General features: G+C 41.2%; 1 protein-coding gene across 10 annotated transcripts in view; it reads right to left on the reverse strand.

Moving 5' to 3' along the window:
- Nucleotides 1–13,429, reverse strand: part of KALRN (kalirin RhoGEF kinase) — a 500,706-nt gene that overhangs the window by 22,441 nt on the left and 464,836 nt on the right. For 8 of the 10 annotated variants that reach the window (XM_051624220.1, XM_051624222.1, XM_051624223.1 and 5 more), the window contains 5 exons: nucleotides 13,077–13,262; nucleotides 9,466–9,637; nucleotides 4,937–5,175; nucleotides 3,873–4,120; nucleotides 492–615 (listed from right to left, as the gene is read on the reverse strand). In XM_051624220.1, coding sequence (XP_051480180.1) covers nucleotides 492–615; nucleotides 3,873–4,120; nucleotides 4,937–5,175; nucleotides 9,466–9,637; nucleotides 13,077–13,262 — 969 coding nt within the window. Of the gene's footprint in view, nucleotides 1–491; nucleotides 616–2,862; nucleotides 2,935–3,872; nucleotides 4,217–4,936; nucleotides 5,176–9,465; nucleotides 9,638–13,076; nucleotides 13,263–13,429 lie in introns of those variants that run through there. The other 2 variants (XM_051624228.1, XM_051624229.1) reach the window with 2 other exon arrangements.

The raw sequence follows: 13,429 nt of genomic DNA on the forward strand, positions 1-13,429 counted from the left end.
AGTCCTTTTTTCACCCTGTAGCTCTCTCTCTCACTGCTGCAGCTGCCCTCACAGAGCTGCAGATTGGGATAGGTTGGAGGTCAGGAAATCACTACTGTCCTGATTTTAAGAACAGTTACTAAGCCTTATATATAGGTGGGGTTTTTTTTGTTTGGTTGTTTTTCTGGTTTTGTTTTGTTTTGTTTTTTTTTAATGATGATTACTTACTTGCATGTGGGATGCCAGGAAAAAGAAAATGAAAAACAAAGGCTGCATTTTATCTTGCATGCAAAAATCCTGCTAAAATGGGTACTACAAAAAAAGAAAGAAAAAAAAAGATAACTAAAGTGAAAAAAAAAAAAGAAAAGAAAAGAAAAAAAAACACCCCAAACAAACCCAAAAAAGCAAACCCAAAATTGCCATCCCCTCCCTCTCTCAGGAGAGGGTCCTATAGGGGGTGAAAAGGATGGGAAGCAGGAGAGCAGCACACAGCTTTCAGATGGCCTACTCACTTTAACAGAGACCTTGTTCCCCAGAATATCCTTGGATTTACGTGGCCCATTGGCTTCATTTTTGCCACTGCTCTCCTTTTCCGCCCGCTTTCTCATGCGCAGGGTATGCCAGGAACATGACTTCCTGTTGTACCAAAAAATGCAGCAGTCAAACGGCAAATCATAGCAGGAAGGAAGGATTTGGAAAGGGGAACCAGCATCCACACTTGCCATTACTGCAATCCCTAGAAGGTGAAAGCCACCCGACAGTACAGCTATCTCAATCTGAGCAATGAGAACTGAAGTTAAAACCCAAACCAAACAGTTCTGCGAAGCAGATGTTGTGCCACACTTGCTGTTTAAATGAATGGAGCAGGAAAAAAAATGCCCAGGATGGAAGCAGGCAACTAGAACTTGGTCATCTGGTTTCAGGGACTTTGTCTTGCCTTGCCACAAATAGAAATTAGTTTCATTTTTGCTATGGTTAAGAGGTCAGCTTGGTCTTCAGAATTGTTGGTTAAAAGCAGTGAAACAAATGTAAATACAGGAGAACATTCTTAACAGATTACTCAGTTGAGCAAATAAAAAAAAAAAAATTCAAAGTGTTGCTTAGAACATGAATAGCTCAGCAAATAGGAGCTACATCATTAACTTTCCAAGAGGTAAGTAATTTCCTAGAATCCTGTGCCTCTCAAACCCAAGAATTTCCTGTTCGATTTTGCCAATCCAGTTAGAGGGGGCATCAGTCAGTCCATGGATTTTGGCTAGCACCAGTGCAGGCACAATTTCCAGTACACCTTTCATCCCTCATTAGTGCTCCTATGACCTTTCTCTTGGAATAAAAAGCCAGTAATAGAACATGTCACCCTTTGTAAGAGCAATGCCGTGTTGACAACCAAAATTGCGTATCAAAGCAGACATTAAAAAATTAAGAAAAAAACAAACCAGTTCTTAATATGGATTTCATTTGGTTGAAATAGTGGGCAGGCTGGGGAAGATTTGGGATGGGGTATGTTGTTCAAAGCAGAAAGCTCTCAAAACAGCAGTGTGATGAGCCGGGATCCAGGTTCAAAGCATCTGCCCACCTTTAAGTCATGCAAATTTGATTTGCATGTTTAAGCCCAATGTTTGGCACATGTCATGTCTACAGTACCTTGATACATTTTACAAATGTAATCCCACGATCACCTGCGATGCCAATAAAACGCAGCATGTTAGCAAGGTAGGACTCGAGGGATGCCCCACACAGCCGACGCTCCCCCAGGAACACTGTGTCTGATTCCTAAGCAGGTTTTGGTCATACTTCAGCACCTGATGGGAGCTGTACAATAGCTCAAATTAAAAAAAAAAACAACAAACAAGTAAACTGCTGACCTCCCCACAGCTCCCTGTACTGACACAAGACTGAACTGGGTCGTACCAACTGTTTGTGCAACCAGGATTAGTGTCTCCACCACAAACAGCTGGCACGGGCGGTCATGTTTGAGCACAGGGAGCACCAGAGCACCCTGCAAGTCTCAGCCAGACTGTGAGGGCTGTTTGATATTTGGGTGTTTCTGGAGCAGGTCCAAATTAGATGAGCAGAGCAGGGGAGGTTCTCCAACACTTCAGCACTGTTACGTTTTCCTTTAAGATATGGGAAAAGTCAAGGACTTGGCTGAGGGACTCCCTGACCTCTCGCTGAATAATATATGGTGCCAACTCTACTGGATTGACCACATATTTTGTGTACAGTATTTGCCAACAGAGCACTTTTATTACTTATACTACCAAGCAGGCTAGACAGGGCTGAAGATAACACCTGCTCTACGTGATTTCTTACCCATAGGACTTCTACTGTTTAAGTATTTGGTTTCAGAGTTGCTCCAGCTGTTGGAGTCTGAAAACATGATTTAAGACTTTAAATCTCGATGCAGGGAGAAAGAGAGAAGGGCAATGCTCGTGTCTTTCAATTTTGCAAGGCCTTCCTGGCCACCATTCATGCAGCTACATAATTTGATGCAGAATTTGACTGTACAGCTGCCATGAAATCAGTCTTCACCAGGAGCCTGGTGCCATGGATGACTGCAAGGGCACGTGGTTGCAATATCGTGGTTAGAGAGGAACCCAGGAATGGCCACGGCGGATGTGCAAGAGACATGCTAAGCAATTCCTTTGGCTTAACATGCAATTCATAGTAGCATTCCTTGCTGACTGACAGGTAAAGTCATCATTTCTCTTAACTGAAACTACAGCAGAGATCAAATTATTATTTTTAGTGAGTCTGTCACAAAATCTTTCCTCATGTTCAATTCTGTGCCTTGAGGTACTCACGTACCAACTTGTAGCAAACATCATGCATTACCACTAGTCATTTTAGATGTTAAAAGAAATCAACAGGTATTACTGAAAAGAGGGTTGTACCTTCTGTATTTAATACCAAAAAACCACTTTCTTGCATTAGTCATTTCAGACTGACAAATTTCTAAAAATCAGAAAAGAAAAATATATATCCACACATTTGTTAAATAAACAACAAAATGTTATAAACAAAAAAAAAACCAAACTCAAAACAAAACCAAAAAAGGGTCAAACTAGTTCTTTTACCTCATTAAAACATGCTCGTGGTGAAAATTTATTTTACATATTTAACATAGTACATTTAAAATTAGTTACATTACAGGTACAATGATAAACATTGCGACTATCCATTATATTGCACAACCTGACTTCATCAATATGAGTTTCTTTCTTCTTTTTTTACTTTTTTTTTTACTGTTTTTTTTTTTTCTTTTAAATAGTGCAAAATACTTTATACAGGAATGTATTTGCATGGGGGTCTTGCAAACCAAAAAATATATTACAAAAGTTACCGTGAACAGAAAAAAAACAAACCAAACCAACAAACAAAAAAAACCCAAACAAAAACCCAAACCAAATCAAAATAATAATAAAAAAAAGATACACGCTGTACAAGGAAATTGCCATAGACAACAAAATCTCTCCTCTTTGAGAAGCAAACTTCAGTCCAGCACAGGGCCTGGATTTTTTTTGTGGGGTTTTTTTGTTTTTTGCTAGATGCTGTTATAACCAATAGATAGATTAGTAACTCAATACAAGTCCAGTCCAAGCAGGTCCATGTTGGGTGTAAAATGGTGTAATATAAAACATGTCTTTAACAGTCTATGGTTTTATTTCTCTCCAAAGTATAAACAAAACCCCACAAAATGAAAATAAGCACAACCTGAGCTATCCACCACGGCTGCCCGATGCTGCAGATTGACTACTCGGCTTGTTCCAATGGCACTGTAGAGAAAAATCAGCAGGAATTCCCTACCATTTGGGTTTGTTTATTTTTATTTATTATTTCTTTTCCTCAAAAAATCCACACAGTGCTCCCAGTGAAGCCAACATGGCACTTACTTGATGCTTCCGTCGCTATTATCTGTAGTGGATTTAGTGAGGGGAGCCAAGATATTGCCAGGGATCCATCCTTCAGCGGCAGGAGAGTGGTCGTTTGCAGGCTGGTACACCAGGAACATGTTCTGCTGGTTGATAGCAAGGATCTGAACCACCTCTCCTTGATTCACACAGATCTCATCCTCCTTCAGTGCATAGTAATCTTTAATCACCACCATGGAAGAGGTCCCATTGCACCCTCCCATATCAGTCTGTGAAAATGGACACAACAGAAACCGGTGAGAGCAGGTGGCACTGAGGAACCTGCCTTTTCCAGCAGCAATCCCACCACTTCATTTCCAGCCTAACTGTACCAGGGAAAAAGATATAAAACAGGTAAGTTCACATTGGTAGAAAAGGATTTTAAGGATCTGGAAGGTGGTGATAATCTGACACAAACCAACCTCCTATTTCATATTAGATTTCACAGCTGCCAGTGACAGTGTCCCAGACAATGAGGGAAAGACCAACAAAGCATTAGGAACACTCACACACCTCATGATCTTAAATATAGGTCATATTGGAAAGTGGCTTTGGTCAAATGCAGCCAGCAGCAGGGTGCAAACTCTGCTGATGGTTACTGACTCTTTGGTGGTTTGTGTGCAGCACACATGCACCCAAATTGTGATCTTCAGCTGGCACCCCGTGAGCTGTTATGGGGGAAGAGGTCTACACTTGTCTATACCATCACAGTAGACCTCTTCAGAAATGGGTGGTTAATGGATATAGGAGAAGCCTGAATATTGCTGCTGCCAGTGGTGCAAATGGATGGACATTCATGTCCTGAAAAACACTGAAATCAGCACTCCAGGCTCAGGCTCTGTCTCCATTGCCCAGCTGAAGTGGCACCCATCCAGATGCCAGAGCTTTTGCAGTCTCTGTTTAATCCCCAAACACATTTTACATCATTGCTTCAGTACGTTGATTCCTGTTGGCCTGGTTAGCTGATAATTAAAGGTAACTTCACAGATCATCTATGGTGTAAGAAATGGGCTATGAGATCATGTTTCATCAGATGAGCTCAGTACCTTGCTTTGTTCATACTTGTCTCCAGGCTGTGAGTGTTCATACCCTGTGCTGCCATTGGAGGTAGATATCTTCAAGGGTGGGAGAGATGGGTTACGACTTGTAGCCTTTAAAGGCTTCTCAGACCCTACTGGAACAGAAGAATAGGGTCTGCTGTTGGGCTGAGGGACCCTGCTGGTCTGGGGCCTCAGCACTGCTGAGCTACTTTCCTTGCGTTGGTACTCTATGGGAGACTGCAGAGCTGCAAAAGAGGACAAGAATTAGCTGTATGCTTTCAGTGGCCTTGCAAAGGGCTGCAGAGTGTGGAGGGTGATTCAGATGGAACAGACACATCGCTTGCAAACCAAACAGGAACAGGAGGTGCCACCCGTGGAAGCACAGAGCATGTTCATGGCTAGACAGGACACAAGTGTTTTACGTTGCACTGCATGTGAATTGAACACAGCACTCCATGCTGTGAAGAACAGCTTCTCTAACCAACACAGGGGGCTGAAATATTTGCCATTCATAGCATACAGAATTGCATTCATTCTCTTTGCAATCGCACAAATTAATTGCCTCCTGTAGTCAAAATAAATGAAAGCCTGAGTGAGAGATGCTCAGCTGATTCACAGTGAATTTCAGTATATTCAGAAATTTCAGTATATTCAGAAAACACCTGGAAGTCTCATTTATGCAGTCCCAAGAGAGGGTCACTACTACTCTTCAGACATGGTGCACAGCAACTTGTCTTTCTCTGCTTTCTATATGAGCTACTTTGTCTCAAGGCTACTGCTAGAAAGACCAGCAGTTAGGAGATACAGAAAGCTGGAGAAAACTCCCAGGAGTTCCAGAACTCTCCAGAAAATACCCATAAGCAACATTAAACAGCTCCATAATCCTTAAAAAAGTGTGCTCATGGGAGTGTACATTTCATAGTTATGGAGAGAGCTTACAGTGGGAAAATGAAGGATAAAAATGCCAGATTGTAAAGAAATAAAGAATTTGTTTTGTTTGGAGGAGAAGGGACCAGGGCATGTGACTGGGAAAGCAACAGATATGCTAGGCTCAGACTACCATCCCCAGACCTATGGGTTTTATTTTTGCATATCATGTGGCTTTAATGGGTGATTTATAGTCAGTTAATACTGTGTACATGCACCAGACGAAACCTACTGGAATGCAGAGAGACTAGTCTAGTGAGAGGCAGACAGAGGACATAATGTCACAGCATCAGCCCAACCAGGGAACCACAACAAGAAGAATGCCTTTCCCAACCAGAGGAAAAGGAAATAAAAACAAAATGGCTCAGCACCACCCAGCATACTCTCTAGCACTCCCTTTCCTGAAAAAGGCAGGGCAACTCCAACAAAAAAATCACTTAATACTAAAGAACAAGACACTTAGAAAAAACCAAGGAGGATGCCAGATCACAATTTCTTCAAAGGGACACAAACATAGACCTGTAGAAATCTGGAAGAAAACTTGGCTCAAAACTTATGCAGTGACCTTTGTCAGATAAGTGACTGGTATTTTTGCCACAGTGATGACCCATTTCCCTCCCTTACCTCAACTGCAGCTGAAAATGGTTTAATCCTGCTGCAGATCAGCCATGAAGGAGAAGGAAGGTTGGGAAGAACTTGTCAGAGATTTTTGTCAGTGACAATGACGTTTTTCTAGTGTATACAGCAGATTAGGCTGCAAGGTCTTTAGCAGTAAGACCTGAATGAATACTTATCAATCTATCTCAAAATAACCTATCCTACTCAGTGCTTTTAAAGGGTACTTAGTTGCGTGTGCACTTGTGACTACTAATTCCAGCATTATCTGTCACAGTTTCCAGCCTCCTGTTCAACATCTGTTAGTACTCTTATGGGCTTCTGGCAAAACACGGTGCTCTCTCTCTCAAAAACTTCCACAAAACACAAACAACAAAAAAAGGTAGAGACCAATAGCATTTTCCTTATGAAAGGTATCCATCAGTGACGTATTTTCTTTATGGCTTGCTCCTTAAAGCAAAATGAAAGAACAGTCACAAGAGCCAATCATTTGGTGCACAGTCTGCTTCTCAAGTTTAGCAACTTTTGCTTTTCCACTGAAAAATACTAAAAGCTTGAATATTAGTTTAATCACAGTAAGTTTCACATTTATGAACAGTGAATTGCAAATACTGTGCTTTGTACATAGCCCCGTACTCCTTAGGGCTTCCCTGTTGAAGAGAGAAAATCAGAGACAGCTTGGGCAAGAACTCACAGGGAATATTTTGTTATTAAGTTTATGCAGCATTGGCTCAGTGTGGCCTTAATATGATTTTGAAGACAGAAAACATCCGCTTTAATGAAATGCAAAGCTAAATAACATATTTAAGGATTAGTCAGCCTCAATAAGATTACATGCTAAAAGCCACTTAAATTGTTCTGGACTGGACAGGCTCTACTGGATACAAGATCGTTTTCTTGGATCTTATTTATAGGTTTAAAGTAAATCCTTAAGCCTGTGTTTTAATATAAATCTATTTTTACTTCTAGCTTTAGAGATACAGATGATTATGTTCCTAACCCACCAAATCCTTGCTGGCCTCATAGAAGACAGGAGAGATAGGGGCTATGAAGATGCTTCAGTAGAAAAAGGGGCTCACAGGGCTGTTAAGTCCTGGCAAGACAGGAGGAGAAAAAAAGATGAGAAGGGACAGAACGCGCCTGCAGTGGTGTCTGTGGAGTTCTCACAAGGTGTAAAAAAAATGTCTGTAACTAATACTACTGGGACTTACTTTTATTCCAGTAAGCTCCCATTCAAAGCCAACAGCACTGACACAGAACTGGCATGTTTTAGTACCAACTGGTCAAACCAGAGAACTCACGACTGCTCATCTCATCAATGTACTTAAGGAACCATTTTACAGAGGTTGTATGAGACCCTTTCAATCCCAAGTCACTAAAATCCAGTATCAAGTCTTGGAATTATGGGTGAAACAATTTCCCTTCTCAGCTCAATCATAGTTTCCGAACTGTCACAAACAGCTATTGTCTCTCATCCTTTCCCAGTTAACTTCTGAAAACTAAAACTAAGCTAAAATACAATTTTAAAAGGACTACAAAACCTCAGCATTGAAGAAAAGGGAGCCTTTGTTTTGATATGAGCTGAGTCTTTTGCAACAAGAAATTCACAAAACAGAACATCAAAACCTGAAATCAAAAAAGCTAACAGATTGTGCCAAGCCAAAACATTTTGATTAAAGCAAGTAAGATTCCTTATTGAACATCTATTAAGTTTTTAAATACAGAACTCTTTTCTAAAATAAGCCCAATTAAAAAACCCACAACCAACAACAAAATAACAAACTGTTTTGAAATGAATAGCACAAAACAATTTTGGAAGCTTCCAAAGTAGTGATTCTCACTTTGTTGCTTACAAACAAAGAGATACTTTTCTTTTTTCCCCCTCTGTTCCTGATTCCCCTCTTTCCCTCACCCAGTCATGAGCAAGAACAAGCTAAAACTGTTAGCTGAATTTGAGTCCTTTATTTTCAAAATCCACACTTCTGTTGATCATGTGTGGGTTTTGTTTCTTTAATTTAAAATATTATTTCAAACCACCCCAGATCTATTCCTAAAGCAAAGCTGACATTTTGGAAAGGCCCCTGTTCATGCACAGCTCCCACAGTTCCTAGAAGAAACAAGCCCAGATGTTTCCTTGCCCTCTCATTTTTTGTTGAAAGCAGCTGCTGCACTACAGAGTTTGGACCTGTTAGGATGGATGGTGAGGCAGCCTTTGTCCCACTTCATGTCCTCATCTTGTAGGACATGGTGATGTTGAATTGGAGGTTCCTGAGCATATGCCTTCCTCTGATTTAGTGGCAGATACTGTGCAGATAAAATGGCAACTTGGCTTCAATGTGGTCTTGGGAGGGGATTCGATTTAAAATCTCCCAGTAGAACAGAAAGCACCAGGCAATACAGCCCTGCAAACCCCAGCATTTTTAAAGGATCTTGCACAAAAATACCACCAGAGACACATCAGTGATGGAGGGATTGAGACCTTACAGTGAACCCGACAGACACATGCGGGGCAACTGCACAGGGACCCACCACCTGTTTAAGCGAGGAGCCAGTATGCTGCCAAAACCAGTTCACAAGCTGCTGCTAACAGAGCCAAGCCAAAATGATCTGCAGTCTTTACTGTAAGATGGGGGTTCAGGGTGGGCTCCAGGGCCACACAGTAGTTCAGATCAGGCTTGTCAGGCCATTCATCCCATCCTTCACCTTCCCATCAGGCAAACCTAGCATGCAGGACAAAGTCCTCTGTACAGTGGCACTGAGGTGGTCTCTTTTCAAAGACCTGCTGTAAATTATGAGGACTCTTTCCCATGGACTGTGTGGATACCACTTGACCCAATGCTTAATGATATGCAGGGCTCTAGTTTTCTGCTTTGTACTTTCCTTATGAAAAGAAGTTGCTGAATATTTTTCTTGTAGAGGGACCAAAGACACAAAGATTCTAAATCCTATTTCGTGTCACAGTTTGGGAAACAGAGCACAGCCCATGTACATACCATTTAGGAAATCTCTCTGTGTGTCCAGGACCTGGTTGATGTCCTGTACCCAAGCTTGCTGAATTTCTGCATTAGCTGCCTGTAAAATGACTCTCTCTGATGTTTCCCGGCTCATGAGAGCAAACTTGCAGGGATCGTTGTCCACATTTTCTTCAATGATAAGGTAGTTCATCTGAAACAAGCCAAGGGAAGCATGTGTTACACAGAGCATGAGTTAATGTTACCCAAGAATCAGAAGGAAATTGTTGTGAGAAGTTCCTGAAAATAATTGAGTTCAATAACAAGCTGTCAGATCATAATCAGAAGAATTTGCCTCATCTAGATTGAGGCAGATACATCTTGAGCCTAAATAAGATGCTTAATAAAGCTCTGACAGATGCACAAGACATCCACCTGCCTCATCTTGAATTACAATTTCTATTTTAAGGTAACACAGATCTGACTGATGTGCTAAAAATCTACTATAACCCATAAATAGAATTAAAATGTTTCTATTAAGATGTTAAAGTCTGTAATTCCTCCAATTTAAATAAGTGTTTACATTTCTTATTCTCTATGGGAAAGAAAGTCATTAGAGTATTTTAAAAATGCAACTGACTGTGCAAAGGGATATACCAAAAAACCCAGCAATTCTCCCCTGGTGCTCCAACAGATGATCTTTTTTCTAGCAGATTTCACCATCATCTGTGTGCAACCATAACAATTGACTGTAGTCGCAGATATTCCTCCTGGAGATCTCATGGATGGCAATGTTGGCTGCTGCCCTGCCCTTGTGAGGCTTCTGCTGAAGTGTATCATAACTTCAGTTTTTCTCGAGCTATTCATGACTATGATAGTAAACAAGAATAGGTTGGCATAGCTTCTCAAAAAAAGAGAAATGGGGGGGAGGAAGTCTTCATGTCAAAAGTAGATAGCTCTGAAGATCAAGGCAACAACATCCCTTGAGAAGAGGTCTATCTCAAATTGCTCTGAATATGTGTGAAGGTATGAAGAGACCCATTCTACATCTGAATAGTGTCCAGCATCCAAACTGCAAGATGAAAGAAGACTCTTCCTTCTCTTCTGGGAGTCCCTGTTAAGTTAGAAAGACAGGCAGGAACTCCTTTGACATTGGGGACAAGGAAAGGGACAGTGAGCCTGGACAGTGCTTTTCCTTTTATTCTGAGCTCTTGCTACTCTGGTTGATAGCCAAAGCATGCAAGCCAAAACCAATATGTAAGACAGAGTCTGTAATCTCCTGTTTGTGTCTCAGGGAGCTGCATTTGCCCAGGTTACCCACTTAGGTATTTTGAGAGTCTGAAAGGTATCCAGCTGAGATATATCCAAGAAGGGACATGCTATTTCTGAATGTTAACTATCTCACTGCATAAAGAAGGTTCTTTTGTTTATCTAGAACAACATGATGAAGCTTCTATCACAGTCTGAATGTGACAGACCTTAGAGAACAATATTTGGGAGCTTTATCTCTCTGACAGACCAGGTCAGCAGCATTTGAATTCATAGGCTCTTCTTAGTCTAATGGAGAGACCTCAGTGCTCAGCTGTGGCTGTGACACAGGTTCTTCTGCTGTGTGGGAGGATGTGACTGGCAGGGAAAACAGCCTACATCTCTCAGGGAGTGTCTTCCAGAGAACTGGACAACCATAATGGCAGATGGTATCAAAGGTAGCCAAGGATGGAGTCAGTCTTGGTAACTGCTGCAACGATGGGTTCAACCTGCCCAGCAGGATCTTGTAAGCACTCAAACCAAGGTTAGAGAAACTTGGTCCTAGCTGACTGTGTCAAGCATCCTCAAACTCCTGCTCATGAATTCAGACCAGATGCAGTATCTGGATGCCCACTTTTAGGGCAGGGTTATGAAAAACAGGTGATGAGGCAGCCTCTTTACGTGACCCCTTTGAACAAAGTACCTCTTGCTGGGCAATCACCCGGCTCAGCGAATGGTCCTGCTCTGCTGCAGGTCACAGCTCATCTCTGTGGGAAAGCCCAAGAGAAATTCAAAGCAGCCAGCAGCTGAAACAGGGGCTGAGAGGCGGAGTGTGAGAGCTGCCAGCACACAGACTCCACACTGAGGTGGGGGAGATGCACAGGGGATCCCACCCTTGCCACAGGCACTCAGCAGGAGAATGAGCTGTTGGCCAAACAGAAGAAAAGAGGGACTGTAAAATTATCACACAAAAATTTGAAACTCAGGCAGTGGGAACAGCATTACTTTCACAGGCCGTTTACTAGAAAAGCAACTGATACCCTTGAGGCAAGCTCATTTTATTGACATTAGGAGAGATTTATTTTTCTCTCTTTATCTACAATATACAATTCAGGAATTGTTTCCTGCAGATAAAAGCCTCATTGTTACACATACAATAGAGTGAAGTGAAAATTATTCATGTTATTTCCATCTCCAACTTTACTAATTATTTAAATCAGCAATAAGATACAATCAAATCTGATTATCTAAATTAAGATGATTGTTTATTTGTACACTTCAGGTTTTTCCTTTATAGTGTATTATTTGGTTGGAAACTATGAAATAAACAGACTAGCAAAGGATACAGGCTTTTCATTAAATACTGCAGTTTCTGTCAGCCAAGAAGATGCCACCATTTCAGTAAATACACCCTGTATCATAGATTTGTTCAGTTATATGTGGTTAATATGTATTATTTCACCTGATATTGTTCTCATCTATTTCATATGAATGTACCACTTAAAATTTAGAGTGAAGACAACACATTCTCCCACATCTCTTTTTAACCTATATCTTTAAAAAGGAAATCAATCCCAGACTGGTTTCTCTGCTTTGAATGATCAAGATACTCACATGAACCAGAAACTTTGCTCTTTCTGCAGACACAGCAAAGGCTTTTCTACCAGGAGAGGTGTAGCATTCATTCACCTTTACTTACCATTTCGTAGGTTAACTTTGCATTTGTTAAACAAGGATAATAATACCCCTTAGACAAACAAAGAAGCAAATAAATATTTTCCCTGGTTACTTTCAGTTTTTGCTTTTAGTCACAGCCCCATAATCTGGAAAGATTATTTAAAACCAAAATTAATTTCTTTAAACTTTATAGTGTAGCTGATTTTACAATTCCTCATCCCGCATTTTTAGAACTGTGTGTGTTTTTTGTTTGGTTTTGAAATAGTTCTGTCTTCTTGCAACACTCATGTGTGTGCTAAAAGCTCTCCTGTCAGCTGAGAGAGTATTTCAGTAATGTCACATAGAGGCTTAATAGTGATTTATGGTTTGGCTTAAGATGACTGTTTTGGATACTACACCTTCCCCCACCTTTTATGATTATGCTTAAGAGTAATCTGTTAGACCACTGCAGGCATTGTAGCAGTATTTGCTAACTCAGAGCTGCAAATTACGAAGGAGCTGCCCTGGCTGTGCTCCTTGTAAAAATTACTTAGTAAATTTAGACACCCAGTAGTTTATTTAGAGATGGGCTTAAACAGCTTCTGATCCACTGAAAGCTAAATGCCAATGTTTTCTGCAAATTGTTGGCCACCCATGACAGGATGGACCAGTCTCACAGTATAGAAGATTGCTAAGATTTCCTAATGTGACCATCAAACAGAACACGCTTCTCCCTCTCTGTTTCTTACCTTTATGCTTTTCTTGAACATGTAGCCTGGCGTTAAAGATCCTTTTCTAAGGAGTTCACTGAAGATAACTATTTGCTCAAAGAGAAACACCCTACGCTCCTTCGGCCGAGACTGAACTCCAGAATCCTGCTCTGTCACATAGAAGGTGTCCTGCTGCAGCAGCTTGCCTTGAGCTGTCAGCTTGCCCTGAGAAGCAGACAAGGCACCAACGTTACAAACCCTGACCCACCACGACCCCCCCAAGATGACCTGCTATGTTTCGTGCAGTTCAGGTTTTCCACACAGCGCTGAATTCATGTGAGACATATCCCCTCCAAGCTATCAAAGAAGTAATCTTGGAAATCAAGACCTCA

Source organism: Apus apus, chromosome 6, assembly GCF_020740795.1.
Source record: "Apus apus isolate bApuApu2 chromosome 6, bApuApu2.pri.cur, whole genome shotgun sequence".
NCBI lineage: Eukaryota > Metazoa > Chordata > Aves > Apodiformes > Apodidae > Apus > Apus apus.